We start from the raw sequence: 19,905 nt of genomic DNA on the forward strand, positions 1-19,905 counted from the left end.
TCTCACTACACTTCAGGCAATCAATTGCCATATTCAATTTAAGTTTAACTTGAGTTAATATTCACCAGCAGGGAGAAGTTTTAGCTTGCGCTCCTCAGTTTTATTTCCTACTGCTGTTATGTGAGAACTTTTGAGAACTGCTTTTTTGGAGATTTTTACATTTTCATTCTATACATGCAATTTTGTATGTGTTTAGAAAATCTACCACACTTGAGTTTGTAAACACTTTTAAACCAAGTAGTGATCATGCTGGTGCTTCTGTTAGATCCTGAAAAGTGGACATTTTGCAGATAATGACGACAGCAACGCCCTGCTTGTTAGCATTGTTTTGGCAGCAATGAAACCAAGTGGCACAAAAAACTGCTAGTTTGTTAGGTTTCAATGAGTGAAGTAAGTAACTCATGAAAATGTAAACCTGCTGTGAGGTATTTATATTTTATGTACCGGTGTGATAGCTGCAATATATTTTCTTTTCTTTTTTGTATGTGCGTGTGGGTTGAAGCAAATGTTAGGCCATTATTCCTATTGTGATCGTCTCAGCCAGTCTTTGTGTGTGTGTGTGTGTGTGTGTGTGTGTGTGTGTGTGTGTGTGTGTGTGTGTGTGTGTGTGTGTGTGTGTGTGAGTGCGAGAGAGACAGAGAGACAGAGAGAGAGAGAGAGAGAGAGAGAGAAAGATAGAGAGAGAGAGACATCAAGGAGCTAATAAACAGATCACAATCCCTCATTAGAGGATAATTAGATTGGCTCCAAAAATACAGATCACTATTATCCGGACCAATGATTAATACACATTAATACTCTCTCTCTCTGTGTCTCTCTCCGCCTCTCTCTCTCTACATTATTATTCTATTGTCCCCTCATCACCTCTCTCTCATTTTTTTTCCGTCTCTCGCTCTTTCTCTCAATTAGTGGTTAATAAGGGGAAAATGAGATGATGGCTCTGTTGCTTGCATCAAGTACTCAACTTTTCTAAACAGTCTTGAACAAACAGTATGTCACTGTGTGTGGAACTCACTGAAGAGTTTAATTATAACAGCACTCACCAGTGATACTAGAACAACTACAACGACTACAGCAACTACAAAGACTATAAAAGCGAGTTGTTACTACAGTATATATTTTATCAGTTGGGACCATTTTCTTACAGCAGTGTCAACAAATAGCTCTACTCTTGCATTTTGTTATACTGCTTCAGTTCAGTTTCTAGGGTGTTTTGTCTGCTCCTCCATCAGTTAGTGATTTTCTGCATTCCCCAAATGCCTTAGAAATAAAACCCCCAGACATCACACCAGAACTTGTTGCATCAAGTAGGTGACTGTGATGCCAATTCTGACACATTTAGCATTGTAGGCACACGCACCAAGACTCTGTCTCACATTCTTAAACTCCCTAAACAAAAATCATGCCACAGTTTTGGCAATTTTAATCTTTTTTTTAGCAAGGAAAATTTTGGAAGATTTACTGCGTTCTTACTGCTGCTATCAGGTGCATGAGGCACATTCTGAAAATTCAGATGAGGTTCCCAGATGGTGGTGAGAGGTTTAAGGTACAGTTATTAGCATAGTTACATAGTTACAGCACGTAACAAAAAAAGGTACTCAGCTAAACTGTTCTGAACATAAGTCCTGTCATTATGACTCCAGACGAGTTTGCTGGGAAAATAGAGAAGAAAGAAGGAAAGACTTAAAAGAAATAGAGAGGAAAAAGAGAGGAATGAAGAATTTTATGACAACACCAGAACCACCTTCAGTAAAGCGTTGGCTAAATAACTTGTCCTTGAAAAGATCGGGTTTGCGCTAAAGGAAAACTTAAGGATTTTAGGAAAATTTGGCCCCCCTTTATTGCTTTTCTGGAAGAAGTCCATATCAGTTTGAATGATAACTCGCTCTTCATCAAAGTGCTCTTAGACAATTGGTCTAGAATGACATCTGGGCAGGACCGTGCTTTTTTCGTTTCTCCAAAGTCATTTCATTTATATTCTTTTGTTTTGTTTTGTCAGCTTGTGCACTCTTCACTATATTAACTGTGTGTACTTGTGTGTTCACCGTGTTCTGAGTCTTGTTGTACTAGTGTTGTTTTTCATGGAAAAGCATACAACCTTACCAACTGTCTGAACACTAACACAGCTAAAAAAAATACATACAACAAAAACAGAAAGGAATGTGAAGAAAGAGGAAGAAAAGACAGATGTCCATGAGAGCAGTGAAACCTGCTGTGTGAATGGCAACAAAATCAGCATTTTACTGTTGTGAGATACCTTTCTTACATTTTATTATAGCAGTGCATGTCAGTGTTTTGGCAGAAATCCATAAGATTAAGAAAAACACACCACCACAACGAAAATGCCAGAAAATGCAAGGTACATCAATCGCTGTTATTGTGTAGTTAACATGTTTGAAAGTACATTTTCCTTTTTTAGCCGGTAATTTGTGGCAGCTGACACACACACAAGCACACACACTGTCCTGCTCTACCAAGGAAAACACTCCCACCTGCTTTCGCCTCACACACCTGTCCCACATACACTTTGTGCAGTGCAGGTGAGCAGCGGAAACCATAGCCATTAGGGAGCAGCACTCTGCAGAGAGACTGAGAGATCCTTAAAGCTAGCAGTACACTTCAAACAAAATCAAAATTGTTGTTTTCTCCCAGTGACCAATTTGTGACCAAAAAAATCCCCGCATTGGGCCTCGATCACAGTCCCTTCAGCCTCATCATCGGGCATCATTACAGATAAGCCATCTGTCCCTCCCACCTCTCCTCCAGATAACATCTGATACTGTCAGAGACAGTGTTGACTGCTGCTGGTACGAGAGGACCACAAGCACCTGGCGCTCTGTGATACACCTATGTTTGGGTTAGTCACACTTCCTAAAGGATGTTATTGTGTCTGCCTGGATGAGCAAACAATTATGGCAGATGACAATTGTTTTATCTTCAAATAGTGGAAAGATACAGATGATTAAGCAGCTTATCTTCAGTAACCCACACACAAAGCAAAAAGGGAATGAGGGGCCTTTAAAGCACTGAGCTTGGAGGATTACTTCATATCAAAAGGTGAAGAAAATTTTTTGAAAATATATCGGAAAGCACTTGTAAATGTAAATTATTCTTATGACTTTTAGCAGATGTTTTCATTTTCCTAGAGAAGTCTCATAATTGATGAATAAAGATGATACTGTATACGATTCACATAAAAGTATGAAAATTGTATGAAACTTACTTGTGGCTGCCTACAGTTTCTGTAATTTTCTGGCAACTTTAAGCATTTTACAGTAAAATAACTGGGCATTCAATAGAACCAAATACAACACCACCATAACCTAAGCTCTCCAAAATGACCATACAGTAGAACTAACTAATACCAACACGTCTCAACAAATATTTTACATTATAAACTTCACAAAATAAATATTTGTTGCAGAGCTGTTGTATTGGATTCAGTTACATTGTACAAGTGTTGAAGATATATTTGCAAGAATGTTGCCTAAATGCTGAAATCTATTGTGTGGTTTAAGCATTACACTGCAAACAAAGGTGAGCAGTAAATACTGCTTTTATAGTTGTTGATGTTGTTTTCTTTTGAGCATGAAGGGCACAGCATCCCTGCATGCTGCGTGTGGTATCCCGGCACCAGACTGACTCAGCTCTCACAACCCTGAAGCCTTGTTGAGAGAAAGATATATTGAGCTTTAATACAACACTCTGAGTGGATGGATGACCCTCCACATCAGACGTGTGTGTGTGTGTGTGTGTGTGTGTGTGTGTGTGTGTGTGTGTGTGTGTGTGTGTGTGTGTGTGTGTGTGTGTGTGTGTAGGTGGATTTGTGTGTTTGTAAAAGAGCAAGTGTGAAGTGAAACTCAGTGAATATGCACACATTGTAATGGTTTGTGTGTGAGAAAGAGGGAGAGAGGATAGAACTGCGTGTACAAACACATTGCTGAGTGTGTGTATGTGCTCATGTATATATCAGTTACACACACACCGCTGTGTAGCCCTGGTGAGCGCAGCGCAGTGTGAGCCCACGTCGATACGCCTCTCCGATCTCCCCTGTCAGCAAACACAGGAGAACAAAGAGGCCTGTGGCAGCGCCAGCGGGTATAGATCTTCTCCCCTGTGTTCTCGTTCAGCGGGGTCACACAGGAGCCGCTCACAGTTCAATCTCCTCTACTTGACTGATCAGGAGCGTTGAGCCGCTGCTAATGAGACTGGACCCTCTCCAGTCTGCAGGACCCAGAACCAGCCCACCCAGAGTAAAACTACATAGAGTTCAGGAGTCCACTGAGATACAAGCAGCTATTCCAAACTGTTATTCCAGATAAAACTAATTAAAGGCAATTATTGGTTATAGACATTATTGGTTAAAGCCCTTTATAGTCAAAGTTTACTTAGTACAGTGAAACGGATTCAGTGTGATATGGATTTTACCCTAAAATATGAGTCTCAGATGAAAAAGAGCTTGTAAATACCCCAAAGTATTTATCTTCAAAATTAAAACAGTTATAACAGCAAAAAGGGCAACTATAGGATCATGTGATGATAAAAATAGATTTTTTTAAGGCAGAGAGTAATATCTGTATTTTCCAGGGGGGATTTAAGATGATGATATTTTGTTGGATATTCAATAACTATAAATGTGATCATTTTAATGACAACAAGTAATAATAAGTATTGTATGGGGAATGGAAATGTCAGACAAACAGACATTTTTATTTTAAAAAATCATAATCATAAAACATACACATAAATATTTTTTCATGCATATTTAGATTCTGATTAAAGAATCGGCTTCAACACAAAACCCAGTGCAGCATTTTCGTCCTATCAGAGCTCTGTGACACTGACAGGCTAATACCAGATTTTGAATAAAAGACTAATATCAGCCAAAGATATCAACAATTATACTGGTCTAATTTTACTTTTGACTGTAACACTTGTCACTTCATAAAATAACTAAACCTGTGCCCGGCTACACTTTGATCTTCTACAATTAAAAACAATTCCCATATTTCCATTTTTTCTAATAAAGACAAAGAAAAAGATGCCACAATAGAGCAGTTATTACACCTGATTCCAATGAAAAAACTTTGAAATTCTATTTAAATTCTCAAAACAGGTAAACTGTGCTGGAAACTTGTTTGATGATCCCACTAGACATATTTCCAACTTGCTCTGAGATGGATTGTTATGGTGGATATTTTACAGTGTTATATGAAGTAAGGGTGCTGTATGACTTTTCTTATGTGAAACTCATTATGTGTTACAGTAGCATAGACACTTGATGTGCTATAATGGTGTAATTTGCATTGAAACAATCCACAGCATGTATCCCATAATCATTCAGTGATTGATTTGTAATTACTCTAATAGGGTCAAGACCGAGACAATAGGATGTGTAAAGCAGAGTCCTTGCTCTTACTCAGATTCACAGACTCACAGCGGGCCTGCTGAGCGCTGCCTGTGTGGTCTGTGGGGACAATTAGCACAATCTCCATACTAATGGCAGCCTGTAATGGACACTGCTGAGTCTGCCAGCCACTGTGTGTGTGTGTCTGTGTGTTTGCATATGCATGTGTGTGTGTGAGGGAATGTTTGCATACGCGCATATCCTTCAGTGTGAGTGCCTTCCTGTGTGTAGTTGATGTAGTTGAGCGTCTGCCTGCCCTCTGGTGTGTGTGTCGGCGTGAAGTGCACACGGAGTTCCTGTGTTTATGTATTTATGTGTGTCTGCCTTACCAGTGTGTGCATGTGTAAGTAGCCAGTAGCCCGTATTTTACTGAGGTAACCCCCCTCCCCCCTCTAACCCTGATCCACGGCCACTCATTAGCACCATCATAAAGAGTTGAGACGACACGTAAAAGGTTATATACTGCTGGACTGCTGTTTTCCTATCAATTATCAGGCCTGTGATTTATGGCCCAGACCCAATGCTATTCTCTGAGGAAAATTAGGGGAGTGTTTACACCCCTACACAGCGGGGTGAGGGGTCAATCCTGGCAACCTTTGACCTTTAAGGCAGGGGTGCACCGGCACTGATGGGAGTTTGCGAACAGATAAGCAGCACTGAAAGTGACTAAATCGGTCAGTGTGGATTTTTAGGATGCATGTGTAAGTAATTTGCACTGTTTCCTGTGCTTTAACATGTTTGAACTGTCACATGCAAATAGTTATATAACCCAGAAAATGCTAACTTTCTCTCTAAAGCTGTGTCTGACATTGCTCCCTGTTTACTATTTTATTTGAAATTCTAAAGTCTAAATTCTGAGAATGACATGTATGTGTCCATGGCATGTACACTACTCTCTGCTAACAATCCCACAATGCATTGTGTTGCATTTTAAAGATGCAAAATTTACCATCTGTTAGTGATGATGCAAAACTACAATTATTCAGTGTCCGAATTCTAAATTTATTTACACTATAAACTATTGAGAGTCTATTATAAAGGGGAATGAGTAAATGAAGGAGTGATACAGTCTGAGTCTGTACTCTAATATTTTCGTTCTTTCACCCGGACACTTTGCAGCACCCTAAATATATCTTCCTTTTATTCAAATAGAAACAAATCTACAATGGCTGCCAATCCTGCTCAAGAAGCCACTGAATTATGTCGGGATGTCATGTATTCGGGAGGTAAAGCTATCACGCCTGGCATGCCTTTGACGTACTGGCTTTTGTCAAGCTCTTCTACAGCTGGGAGACTTGCAGCAAGCACAAGTGACATGCAGTAATGAAGTTTGTGTGTGACACAAGGCAAACACACACATACACACACACATACTGTATTATTATATATATGCAAAGGTTTCTGGCTGCCATTTAGGAGTGCAGGATTGGTGTGGTCTTGCTGTCTGCTCCTCTGCAGCATGTGTTTAACCCCAGCATTTGGCCTTCTTGCCCTCTCTATCTGCCTGACTGATTTGTTAGGCTCCGGGGACGAAGGATGTGAGTTTGTGCGAGTGTGTGTGTGTGTGTGTGCGTGCTACTTCTTACGAACATGCGATTCACTCTACAGAAATACCCCCTCCGCCGTTACCCGGAGCCTTTCTTATACACACACACACACACGCACACAAACCAGGTCTTTGATGTGAGATCAGAGGCAGCCATGATGCAAGTTGATCAGGTGCATAGAGAGAGAAGTAGAAAGAGGGAAAACGGAGAGAGGGGAAGAAGGAAAGATGGCCTCTGTTAAAACAAGGCTGTTGTTTTAATGACCCCTGGGCTCTGCACTCATTATGACTCTCTCTCTCTCTCTGTCCGTCTTTCTGTCTCTCAGCATACTCGAGCCTCCCTCCCTCTCTTTTTATACAGAAGCTGTGCGTGTGGGCCGATCACAGTAGGCGATGGAGGCAGATGCAGCGACTACAAGATGTGTTGTGACTCATATTTCGGCAGAACATTCTGTTGACCGTCTAACAGGTGCTGATGGTCACCACAAAAAGACCCCCACGCACACACACAGATTTCCCCATGCTACTGTAAAGGCCTACTGCCAGACTTATAGAAATCCTGTCTGTCTCAGATAAGCCGTGTGGTACCACAGCCTGACGCTCTGAAACTTCTGAAGATACATCAGCCTGCATGGAAGCTGCAACACACACAGATGCACACACTGCATTCACAAATACACAATCATGTGTAAAACCACAAAGACAACACGTTAATCTAAATGCATGAGGAAAATGGTCTCCCCAGCCCTTATAAGATGAAGGGAAGGAGGTAAAAAGCCAAGAAGAGTTTCCCCTCCTGCCAGGATGAAAGCCTCTTTTACTTGGGAGAACATTAGGAGAACAAACTACCATCACAACAGGAGGGGAAACAGTCAACCGCGGCGTGCTCTCACATCAAACACAACCACCATTAATATTGTAATGTTTCCTCCCTGAGTGTTTGAAATCAAGAACAACACTACCAGTGTGGTCAGCAAGAGAGCTGGTGGCAGATGTCACTTATCTGGGATGACAATGCTTTAAAATCAGACTGAACAACACTGTGGCTGCAGCATGTGTTGCTGTCAGGTGAAAATGCTTTGCAGGAACCAAGAGTTTTGTATCTTGACTTTCAAAATTTCTTTCTTGAGTTTATCAAATGGTTTCTGAGAGGATTTATTAATGTTTGTTGGTCCTAAACTCTGATCAACTGTTTTTGCAACAGTTATTTACATGACAATGCAGTATCTCATGTTCGTCTCATCTCATGTATCTCGTGTTTTTTCTCTATATGTCCGAATTCAAATTACCAAAAACTTTGTGTTAGTCACTTTGGATGCTTATTTGTCTCATCTTTTTCCTTCTTTGCTTCTATCTGTCAACATTCCCAGTTGTGTTGTTCATGTTTACACCTTTTTTATTACTAAATTACATTACATGCGTTTTCTTACTAAAGTTTGTTCGTGACAGATCACAGCAACACAAAATCACAACAACAACAACAACAAAAAAAAAAGGAACATAATAAAGTAGACATAAGCATATGGTGAGTGTGACTGTTGATGCATGGAACGCACATGCAAGTCTGCCCGATAAGGAGTATACACCCTGGGAATAATAGCAGGCAGCAGATACTATATGTGTATGCATGAGCATCGAGTGGTTGCTATTGATCTCCTGTGGTCTGCCAGTGGGATGTAAACACTGTGTCTTTCAACAGGAAGCTCCACTCAATACAAGCAGCCGTCAACGACTGCTACACAGAAAACACAGTGCACAGACTTCTCCCTGTTATCAAATCAGCACACACAGCAGAGTATGTGGCCTAGCGTGTGTGTGTGTGTGTGTGTGTGTGTGTGTGTGTGTGTGTGTGCTTATACATACTTATATGCACAAATACGTGGATGAAAAACATGCACAAACATGCACTGCTGGTGAGTGAAAACTGCATAGTTTTCATGATTTAATGACCGAATGACTACTAGCTCCTTTGTGGGTTAATTGTGCAATATTTGTATTATTACAAATAAGCAATTTGATTATCTTAAAACTGTCAAGCTGAAAACAACACTGCTTTCCTTAATTCCTGAAAACATTTAGGAGATGTGAGGTTTTCAGCCAACAGCAGTAATATATTAAAATCTAAGTCACATCCATCTAAACATTCACATGCAGGCACACACCCTCCTTCAAACAGACACAGACACACACACACAAAGCATGTAAGCTGTGTCTGGAACAAGCTCAAACCCATCAAACTTCACCACAGAGATAATCCATGTGCCAAATCTAAGATGAATCTATGTAATATTGATTCTGCTTGGGAGCCGCACTAGTTCGCTAACAACCCATGAATAACCGACCGTGGAGGGCACTTACACTGTGAGCGCATCTGGTGGAGAATCCTCAGTGTGTGTTACGCTTGTTTCCTCTCTATTAACTTGTTGCAAGATTTCTTTTCACTCAGGTGAAGATTTGGTGAGTCTCTCAGTGGCTCCTCATCCCAGCAAGAGAAGTCGTTGACGGTCAGTGTCTGATGATTTAAAGGCCTGATGCACAGATTTTGTTGTGGTGAAGAGTTTTGTCCCTATTAAATACCTGTAGTCACTTGCTGAGAAGATCTATTTAAGCTGTCATGTTTCACGTCAGACTCACACAGGCAATACACAAATAAATAATTATACTTGCCTTGTGCATATACAGTACATTGTACAGTTGAGGAGCATGATGTTTAGAAAAGTAACTGCCAACAATTCGACATCAAAGAACTAATGCTGAGAAAGGCAGACTGATTTGCTTCGCCCACATTATCTTTAGTTAAAAGTCACAAACAGTAAAAACTGCAAATTACAGGCAGCTCGCCACTAACATGCATGATAGGAAATAATTAGTCAGTAGACTGAATTCGAATTTTTAAAACACATCACAGAATGACAAATAAGAAAAACGGCACTGTAATTTTTACGTGTGTGTGAATCTGTTTGTGGTCCAGTTACATGCTAGCAATACGAATTATGAATGTGTCTGATAAAAAGTGGCAACTGACACTGTAAAGTTTTTGTTTTGTTTGCTTTGCATTGGTGTTGTCAGCAAGGGGGATGTTTCACCAGATTTGCAACATACAAGCTGCAACATGAGATAATTTTCTTTCCCGTTAATATTGACGCGTTTCACTTATCACGTGCAAGCTTAACTATTAAACAATTTGCGAGCGACAAACATTTGTGAAACGGGACGCTGCCCACCATTTCCGATCTATGTGTAAGCAGTGCTCACAGATCACTTTGGTGAAAGTGGCTCCAGGTCAGCCCAGAGAAAAGAAAGAGGTGAAAACGACAAGCTGTACTAAATAGGTGAACTCGCTGATTCAATAGGCTATACTGTCAGTTGAACAACAGTTGACTATCTTTTTTGTTTGGCGGCTTTCGTGGATCTCTTTGTCCACTGTGCTGGTGAAGGTTTTCACTCTTCTGACAGCCACATCCAGGATTTAGGCGCGTTACAAGCATCACAACAGAGGGGCTCTCAAACATCTGGCACCAGTTATCACAACTCTCACTCAGCTTTGCCATCACAGTAAGACACAGATGCACTCACACACACATACACACACCACTCCGTCAACGTCTGGCCATGATGTGTTTTCCCACTCCACTCTTCCGGTTTCCCAACTCGTGTTTCTGGTAAAGGGCCATTTTAGTTCCAGCTCAGGCCTGCGGCGGAAAGCATCTCCCTGAGGAAAATAAGCATGACTCGCTCCAGTGAAGACATCTGCCCTTTGAAAGCGAGCATGGCTGTTTGAACAGCTGTCAGAGCACACCGTGCATCTCAGACCTTCCCTGATAAAACAGAGGCAAGTCCGGGAGGGAAAATTGACAGAAAAAATACACTAAATAGACAGAAGGAGACGTATACTGGCAGTGATACACAAGGCAGACGGAAAGAGGTGCCCCACCTGGGTGTTGTGTAGACTTACAAGAAGCTACCAGAGGAACTACAACACTTGGTCACCTGTGCTCAGACTTGGAGACTATGTGGCCTGTCCTTAAAAAGTTAAAGACAGTCCAAAAATTGTTCAGAGGAAAACTGACACAAGCATCATCATTTCACCTCAGATTCAAAAATACTTCAACAAAGTGTAAGTATATTTAATTAAATTACACGTTTACAATTCAAATTACACATTTGATCCATCCTAAATATTCAGGAGCATTGGGCAACCCCAGTGCCCAGGGTCCAGCTCCAGTTCTGAGGCCGGTGCCCTGCTTAAGGGCAGTGTCAGGGGTTTCCCTATCTTAGGGGAAGGCCAAAGCACTTGGAGGAAACCCATACAGAAACGGGGAGAACATGCAAGCCCAACACAGAAGGTCATTTTAATAATGAAGAAAAATTAAACAGTATAAAAGTAGTTTTAATGGTTTAGTTTGTACTTGCAGTACTAGTATTTGCATTGCCATCGCTGCAGCAGTAGCAAGCGGTAGACACACTCTCACAACCCAAGAAGATTTCAGGCTTAACACTTAAGACTTTTGGTCCTGAAGTGACTGTCTGTTACCCAGTCAAGAGGAACAAGTGTATGTCAGACTAAGAAAAGTGCTGGGAGCTCAATTGCATTAAAGCTCTTAGTTTGCCTGAGCTCCAATCTAATTGGATAAAGCTGGAAAAGCAGCTTCCAATGTGCACGAATCCATTTTTTTTCTCCCAAACTCATTTTTTGGAGGAGAGATGCTCCCCATGTTCTATTCCGCCCCATCTTTTGTCCTTGTCAACATTCCCCAAATGAGATTCCCAAAATCAGGAGGTGAGGGGAGCACGCATGCTCGAGTGCACAGAGCAAACATTGTCAGACAGACACACCTCTCACACCAGCATGCTGGCTGGCATCTCTTTCCTTTCCCGTCCTTATTAAAATTCCATATTGAGATTCCTTCCTGCCACTCCGCCTCCCTGGCCCTGTCACTCAGCCACCAACCAGCGACAAAATCAGCAAGTTTCAACAAAGACACACACATATGCATAGAGACACACACAGCACACAATCCAAACTTTGTTGGATTCGTCCCTGCTCCCGCCCTTTATGTGTGGGATGAAAGTTTCCTTTAGGTGATATGTATGAGAGCGTGTATCAGCGTCCCCCCTCCTGCCTTCGCCCCTGTCTATCTCTGCCCCCCCTTCTTATTGTCATTATTTTCGATGGTGTCCCCCTCTGATCTGCAGAGCCTTTGGGTGCTCTCTCTCCTCTCTCTCTCTGTCTTTCTCTGGTCCCTTTTATCTGTCAGGCGCTCCCCTTGGCGACCGCCACTGAGGGGGTTTGATTTCCCATCATGCCTAGCATTGCCTCCCTGACTCCGGCTCCCTCTCTCCCCACCCCCTCTCCCTCTGAGGCGAGTGTTGTGCCCCCGCGTCGTTGGGCAATTATCCCCTGGAGTAATGAGGAGCGTCTCTCCCTCTGCGGCGCACTGACTGACACCTCTCCCACTCATTTGTCAACAAATCAGACGGCTGGTGTGGGCGGCCATATTGAGCTGAGGGTTGTCGTTGTGAAGCTCAGGCTGAGGCGCATCGCCGCGTCTCCCTCTCTCTTTTTCTCTATCCTCCTCCATCCCTTCTCTGCCACCTCGTTATCTCTGACAGGGTGTCATTCGTTCCAACTCTCACTCCTCCTATCAACCCTCCACACGCTCCGATGTATTTGTGCTCTCTGCCACCAAGAAAAGTCTGACTTCCAATAGGCCTAATGGTCATATGTGGCTAATGATCACTAAGCTGAACAAGTGACGCTATTCAATTTATTTGTGTCAAAGTCAGTCGCAGCCAGTCGCTGTAAACACTTTGTTCAAGACTTTGTCTAGACAATAAAGACTAGAGTGCACAAGGGAAAATATTTTCAGATATGTCTTTACTCACAAAGGCTCCTTTCAATTTGTCACCATTAGTCGATGCAGTTGTAGAGGGTATGTAAATCTCATCTGCCATGTCATGTCAGGGTGAGCAAGGGGTTTGATGTGTCAGTTAAACTCTATATTTCACTGCATACTTTAAAGGTGTGAGATGAGTGACTGTGTGTGAGCTTTAGATGTGAGCAGGGAGAGCCGCGCTTGTTTACATACCAAAACATGCATCAGATGCCTGTCTCTGTGAGTCGAGTGTGTACTCACTGTGTTCTTTGCGCTCCTCCGGGCTCGATGAACCCTCTCCATCAGACAGCAGGCCGGACATGGAGAACAGCTTCCTCCCTGAGTCATCCCCAGCTTTGAGGGAGCCTCCCGGGGAGCCGAAGTCAAACTCCTTCCCCTCCACCTCCGGGAAGCAGCTTTTCAGCCTCTTGGCAGGGGTGAAAGCCGACTGGTAAACCCCTGACTCCCTCTCCTCTTGCGGGGAAGAGAAAGGTCGAAAGGCGCCCACCCCGCTGTGGTTGAGCATGCTCAGGGTGGAGCAGTCTAGGTTTGGTGGGGTGAACTGGGGGTGCAGGTGGAGCAGGGAGGCTGGGAAGTCTCGGGAGGGGAAGGTGCCTGATATGGGGCCCTGGCGCTGATACATGGAGGTGAAGGTGTAAGAGGCCGAGGGGAAGGGGAGGTGGAGGTCTTTCTCCAGGGAGGCGGGGACACCGAAGGGTCTGGGCGCCTGGCAGGGGACAGAGGCATCTCGGCCAGCCTCAGCAGTGGAGGCGAGGACCATCAGGGCGGGGGAGGCCAGTGGAGCTGGCAGGTAGGAGGGGCTGTCCATCTTGAAGGGGCGGTGGAGGTCCATTCACCTCCCTGTTAGTGGTCCTGAGGAGAGGGAGAGGACACAGAGTCAGAGGAGAGAGTTGAGGTGGAGCGTAAAGGCTGAGCTACAACAGGTCATGAGAAGAAATTACAAATTGTTTCAAAAGATGCTCTATTTTAGGTTCCCTTTTCTTTTAAATGTGGCATGCAAAAAGTAATTGTGTTCTTTATACCATTACTGAACTATAATAATTAATTTGAGTTGTCTTATGAAGAAATAATGAGTTTGATTTAGGCAGAATTTTTTATATATATTGTTAAGTTTATAGGATTTTTTTGATACAAATGACAAAATCTTCATCTATTCATTTTGTGAAACACACCCAGTTGCAGGCATTTTTACAATTACAGTTTTGGAAAAAATTCAATAGAAAAGGGTTGGAGGAGGCCTACTGTGCCTGTAAATAATTACGACGGAATAAATTGCCAATAAAACACACACGTAGCCGAAGCCTGCAAAATATAAATTTAATAGTGAGGTATAAACAATTACAAATGTTCGGAAAAAAGAAGAATACCTCTCTTTTCTCTGTAATGAATTAATTGTTTCAGTAAATCAATAAACTGAAAATCATGCTGATTGTGTCCAATAAAATAAAATCTGTGGTGGGTCTTTTTAAGTAGAATAAGCATCTCGGAATAGAAGTTTCTCAAAATTTCTGAAACACCAATCTGCACAAAAACATCAAAGGATTAACTGAGTTGAATTAATTGTAGCTTCTTTGAAATAATAAATAAAAGTTTGAACAATAATATATTAGAATCGAAAAAAACTGCTTCATATAATTATAACATATAACATATAATATCCCTGTTTCTTAAACTGTAATTTAATAAATATATTTAATACACAGAAAAAGATTGGCATTAGTTCTTGGAAAAGGCCGAAATAAGAAAGTAAAGTTTGGGCCCATTGATTCACCTTTTTGAACTACATCAGTCTTTTTCCAGTTTATGAACTAAAACATCTGTTCTTGAAATTAACCAGGATGAGAATGAAAGTTTGTGCACTACAGTGACAGACTTAATCCACTTAAAAACACTTTACCTCAGCAAATTAATATATATATATATATATATCTTATATATAATAAGCTTATATTGGATTGCAATTAAGTGACAAATCAGCGATGTCATGACTTGTTACACAATCTAAAAGAATAAAGAATTTATATTTTCTTATAGAGTCCTTACATCGTTTCAAAACCGAAAACAGTTTTCCAGCGAGAAGTTCCTTCACTTCAGAAAACAACTACCACAAAGCCTCACCCCCGACAGAACACATGGCAATCAAATAACCAATTAAACCAATTAAAACAAATGAAGCGGTAATCACTTGTGTTATCGCGCAGCATCAGCCGGCACTTACCTTGTACTCAAAGCGAGATTTATTTCGCCGTCAAGCAACTCTCTCGCTCGCCTTCTCTTTCAACTTGTAATTTCAAGGACGAGGCACTTTCTCCTGGTCGCGCAGAAAAAGAGAGAAAAGAAGAAGAAAAAACATGCAGCTGCGAGCAGCGGCGGCTTTTCCAGTCCTCCTCCAGATGTTGCAAGTGTTACACAGTGAGTTAACGCTGAGATGTGTGTAGTTAGAGAGGTACATTCGCTGCGTTTCTGGGCAGGATCAGGGCATCAGTGAGTGGACTGACTCTAAATCGCTCTGACTCTGTTGGTCTCTCCTTCATGTGCTCCGTGTGAACCCCCCCTCCTCTCTCTCCCTCTTTCCCTGCCCTCTTTCTCTGTAGCCTCTTCCCCCCTCTCCCCTGCTCTCTCCCCCTGAGACGCGATGCCTGCGATGGACACATTCAATTTCTTGCCCTCGCTAGGTGTGTTAGAGTAAAATTGAGTCAAAAGAAAAATACAGTATTCACTTTTGTCACAGGACAAAAAACACAAACAAGACAACTTTGTGCCATAGAGATGCCAGACCATATAACTCAGAATATACAACATCTGGATTCTTGATGAAAACCTATATCCTTTCGCATTATGATCATTATCTCATTAGCCTATAATGATATATTAAAACCTTTACAAGAATTGTGCCTGTAAATACCTTGAAATTTGGGGGATCACATCCACCAAACATATTTAAAGAAAGGACATACCTGCTCTACATGAAGACTTTTCACCATAAAAAGCTTAAATTCAATGCATTAGGTATACAAGTTAACCCACTCAAGTCATCACTCTCACTGTGTGCGTGTTGGTGTCACTGCTTTGTTACTGTGAATGGCAGGTGATGGAGTTATCCTCTCCTCTGTGGCTCACTGAGCCTGTACAGTCTCCAGCCTGTGTGATTGACACTTGGGAACATTCCCTTTTGATGAGACACAATGCAAACCAATGGTATTATTTGTCACAGATAATCTGCTTTCAACTCCAACACATTACACGCAGCATAATATCTACATTATTCATATCTGATTTCCAGCACATTGTCAGAAAGCACAGCTCTGAGCGCCACAAATCAGCCCAAATCACTCTTAATTTGTTTTTATCGGTATTGGTATTGCTTCAAGACTTTTTGAAATAATGTAATTGAAATAATTCCTTATTCCCCGGAGCCAATCCAGAGGCTTTACACTGCTAATCTAATGTGACACGCAATTTCCGTCTCTCAGACGATTGCTTCCCCTCAGGTCCCTGTCTTTAATGAACAGCCATTTGGCTGTGAGCCTGTGTGCGTGCATGTGTGTGTGTGAGTGTGTGTGTGTGTGTAATCAGAGAGCAAGAGTCCTGAGATAGGAAATGAGCAAATTGGGAATATCACAGCCAAGAAGAAGACACAAGGAAGAGGGTTGTGGGGAGCCATAGCTGGAAATCAGTGGGTTCACCGTGCTAACTCAGCCTGAAAACACACTGGATAATTGGGATGAAAAATAAATATTGACTCTTTTGTCTATATTACCTAAGACTGAGGAGAACAACGATTTAGTCCGGACAGTTCACTTGCCCCGTACATCCATAAAGTGATCCCAGAGATGGAGCTTTCCATGTGTGCCGCTTCCTCTCACACCTAAAGACAGCCGGTTGGTGAGGAGGTGGAGGGCCAGACAGCAGATGCAGACCTTTAAATGGGCACATAAACCAGAGTCCAGACTGACTCTGTAACAGTCTTGCCCTCGGACCAATATGGGAGCGTGTAACACATGTCTTCCTTGTGACAAGGGAAGGTCATTACTCCACTTAGAGAGCACCCTCTCTCTCACACATTGTTTTGGGGTTAGACAACCACATGCCACCACACACACTGTCAAACAGACAAACTCATAGTCCAGGGTTAGACAAGACTGAACTAATATGGAGCTGGATTCCCTAAATCAGATCTGCTCAGGGCAAGGATAAACTTTGTTTCACTACAAATTGATAATCAAAGGTCATCTAGGAAACTGGTATTCTACTCCTTTACCAGGAAATGCCAGAAATATCCTCATTTGCCAGCTGATCAGTGAACACACTCACTACAAGTGGCTCCATTGACATTATGATTATTATTTCTATCCTGTTCCTCCAATTTGCCCCGCGTGCTAGTGGTTGTGGGTGGTGTACAGTCGATGATGGGTGTGTGTCCTACAGGCCCAGTGAAGTGTTAATGATGTCCCCGCTGCCTCAGCCAGGTTATGGCACAGGGGCCGTTAGCCGCCCTGGGTAAACTGCATGGCTCCCAGAATAAATTGCCACCCGGAGCCACGCAGGCTGGTCAGCCAGCCAATTACAGACCTGCCCGCTCAGCTGAGGATGATGGGATACGATGTTAATTGTATGTCTTCATTTTCTGGCAGGAGGTGAGTCACTTGGCTGTCTTCTTGACTGCCATACACACACACACACACACACAAACATACACATGCACACACAGAACACAACATCTTAATGCATGAAGTTGATGCTTTGATTTGGTCTCTTTTTGTGTCTTTGTTTGTTCAGCTTATCAGCATGGTCACACTCCTCTGTCCCATATCAGAGTTTGATTTTTTTTAACTTGACATTAAATAGAGTTTAGAATCATTTTCAAGCAATTTTAAAAACATTAAAATTTTACAGCTTAGTTTCTGTGGTCTTCAGTGTAATTCCCAACAAGTAAGAGATGAGTTGAGGCAAATTAAATCAACATGATGAGAGTTCTCTACTTCTTTTATTATGATGCCAGGGGTCATCAGCGGAGTCTTTTAACTTTCACAATGCGTAATTGGAGTTGTGAACAGTAAATAGTCATGTCTTTATTTTTTCACGCTCCTCCTTTCATTCCCAGTTCTTGTTTTCGGGGCGTGGAGTAAACTAAGTTACTGCTGTAATCATTTCCACAGACCAATTAGTGATAATTACCTTTTGCTGTGAGACTAACAATCTCCAATTACAGCAGATTGCCTTCAAAATTCATATGATTCCCCCTAATCAAAAACAAAAGAGTATGAAAATGAAAAAAAAGAAGAAATCATTTGTTTTTTAAAGTGAGTTGTACCTGCTGGAAAAGCTGAAAAGAGGAGTGCCAGATTCAAAATTTCAGCAGTTGTAACAAGTGTACAGGACAACAGTGCCCCAGCAGGATCCTCGCAGTGGCAGTAGCAGTGGTGGAGATAAAGAGTGCTCAGTTCTCTGGAGTCAGTTGGGTAGTAGTTGTGCGGCGGAGTGCTACACTCCTCAGTATATCAACATAGAGACTGTCTGGTAGCAGTGCTATGGAGAGAGAGGTTAGCTACTATATTAACATAGGGAGAGACAGCGCCAGAGCATAGCAGCCTGCCAAAGACTGAGCAGTGGAAGTGAGACAGAGAGAGAGGCCATCGACCAGACAGCTACAAGATGGAGTGGAAGGGAACGTGTGAGAGATGAGCTGTCGAACATGTGACAATGTGTGTGTGGGAAAGGGGAAGTATGTGTGTGTGTGTGTGTGTGTGTGTGTGTGTGTGTGTGTGTGTGTGTGTGTGTGACAGCTCCCCAAAGCAGCCAGTGAGCATGAATGTGAGGAGGAATACAGAGAGGTGCATTATGGTCTCAATCATTGATTGCTTCCTCCCAAGGGGGCTGGTGACTGCCCCCCACCACACACACACATACACCAGTATTCTGTATGTTTACACATTCACAGCACACCCGTGTTGGCGGGCCGATACTGTTTGCATGTACTCAACTTTGTCTCTACACTGCTGAAGTTAAATTCCCTGAACTGAATACAGTTTTATCAACAGAACACTGTGATTTAAGTGGTTGTAAAAGAGGTTAAATATTCAGTAGGGATAGAGAATAAACAATGCTGTGTGACTTCAGGGAACATACTGTCCAATTATATTATGACTTAAAGGATATAGTTGTCTTACTGTCAACAAATCCCATGAAAAGACCAGAACCAACAGTCTGTTAGGCTTCCCACCATGTCTGTGGCACTCAGTCCCAAGTCTATTTGTTTATACTGAATGCTTACATTTTTAAAGGTGGGTCACAAATTGAGTAACATGGTACGATGCAAAATTTGTACCTATTTATTTCCTATGAGACACAAGTGAATAAAAAAGAAGGCATTGTGGGATTCTAGGATCGACCAATGGCATGAAAAAAAAGTTGACTTTATGCAAATGAGGACATTTGTATGGATGCTCCACAGTGATCTAGTGTCAATGAAAACTGAAAATCTGACAATAAAAAAATTATGCAGTGGTGAGAAACAAAGTTTAGTCTTGTGGACAAATGTCTCTGGAGGAGAAGATCATTATTGTAGTGCTTTGGATCTCTTTTGTATGGCCTTTGCCTCAAAGATTACAGATGCAAACAAAAAAAACAAAAAAAATGCAGCTTGACACAACATCATTTAAATTTTTGGAGAAACTGATAGGCTCCTTATTTACACAATTTTTGCTAACTCAACAAGCTAATCACTAGCTTGCGAGTGTTGACATGCCTTCAGCGACGAGCAAAAAGTGGCGGAGGCGATGTTGCGTGATTGCTTCCACTGTGTGTTCATCGTTAACCAATCAGGAGTGAGGGTTATGACAGAGAAATAAGCTGTAGTAATATATAGAATACCCCTTATCATTTAAGACAAATATGCATTCAAGGGAACTGTATGTTTTTTTAGGACAGAAACAGGAGTGACAAGCAGTAGGAAAACTGTACAATTCCTATTCTTCCGCTCACTTCCAACCTTAATCTGTAGCCACGAGGCGAAGAGTAAAGTGCAGTGACAGCCTGTGTCCTCAACCCACCAC

General features: G+C 42.1%; 1 protein-coding gene across 3 annotated transcripts in view; it reads right to left on the reverse strand.

Moving 5' to 3' along the window:
- The window catches only part of rnf220b (ring finger protein 220b), a 32,100-nt gene extending 16,726 nt beyond the window's left edge, over positions 1-15,374 (reverse strand). For all 3 annotated transcript variants that reach the window (XM_044199807.1, XM_044199806.1, XM_044199805.1), the window contains exons 1-2: positions 15,069-15,374; positions 13,091-13,702 (exon numbers count right to left, since the gene is read on the reverse strand). In XM_044199807.1, coding sequence (XP_044055742.1) covers positions 13,091-13,682 — 592 coding nt within the window. In that variant the 5' untranslated portion in view covers positions 13,683-13,702; positions 15,069-15,374. The remainder of the gene's footprint in view (positions 1-13,090; positions 13,703-15,068) is intronic.
- Positions 15,375-19,905: the final 4,531 nt, after the last annotated feature.

The sequence above is a fragment of the Siniperca chuatsi genome, linkage group LG6, assembly GCF_020085105.1.
Source record: "Siniperca chuatsi isolate FFG_IHB_CAS linkage group LG6, ASM2008510v1, whole genome shotgun sequence".
Classification (NCBI taxonomy): Eukaryota; Metazoa; Chordata; class Actinopteri; order Centrarchiformes; family Sinipercidae; genus Siniperca; species Siniperca chuatsi.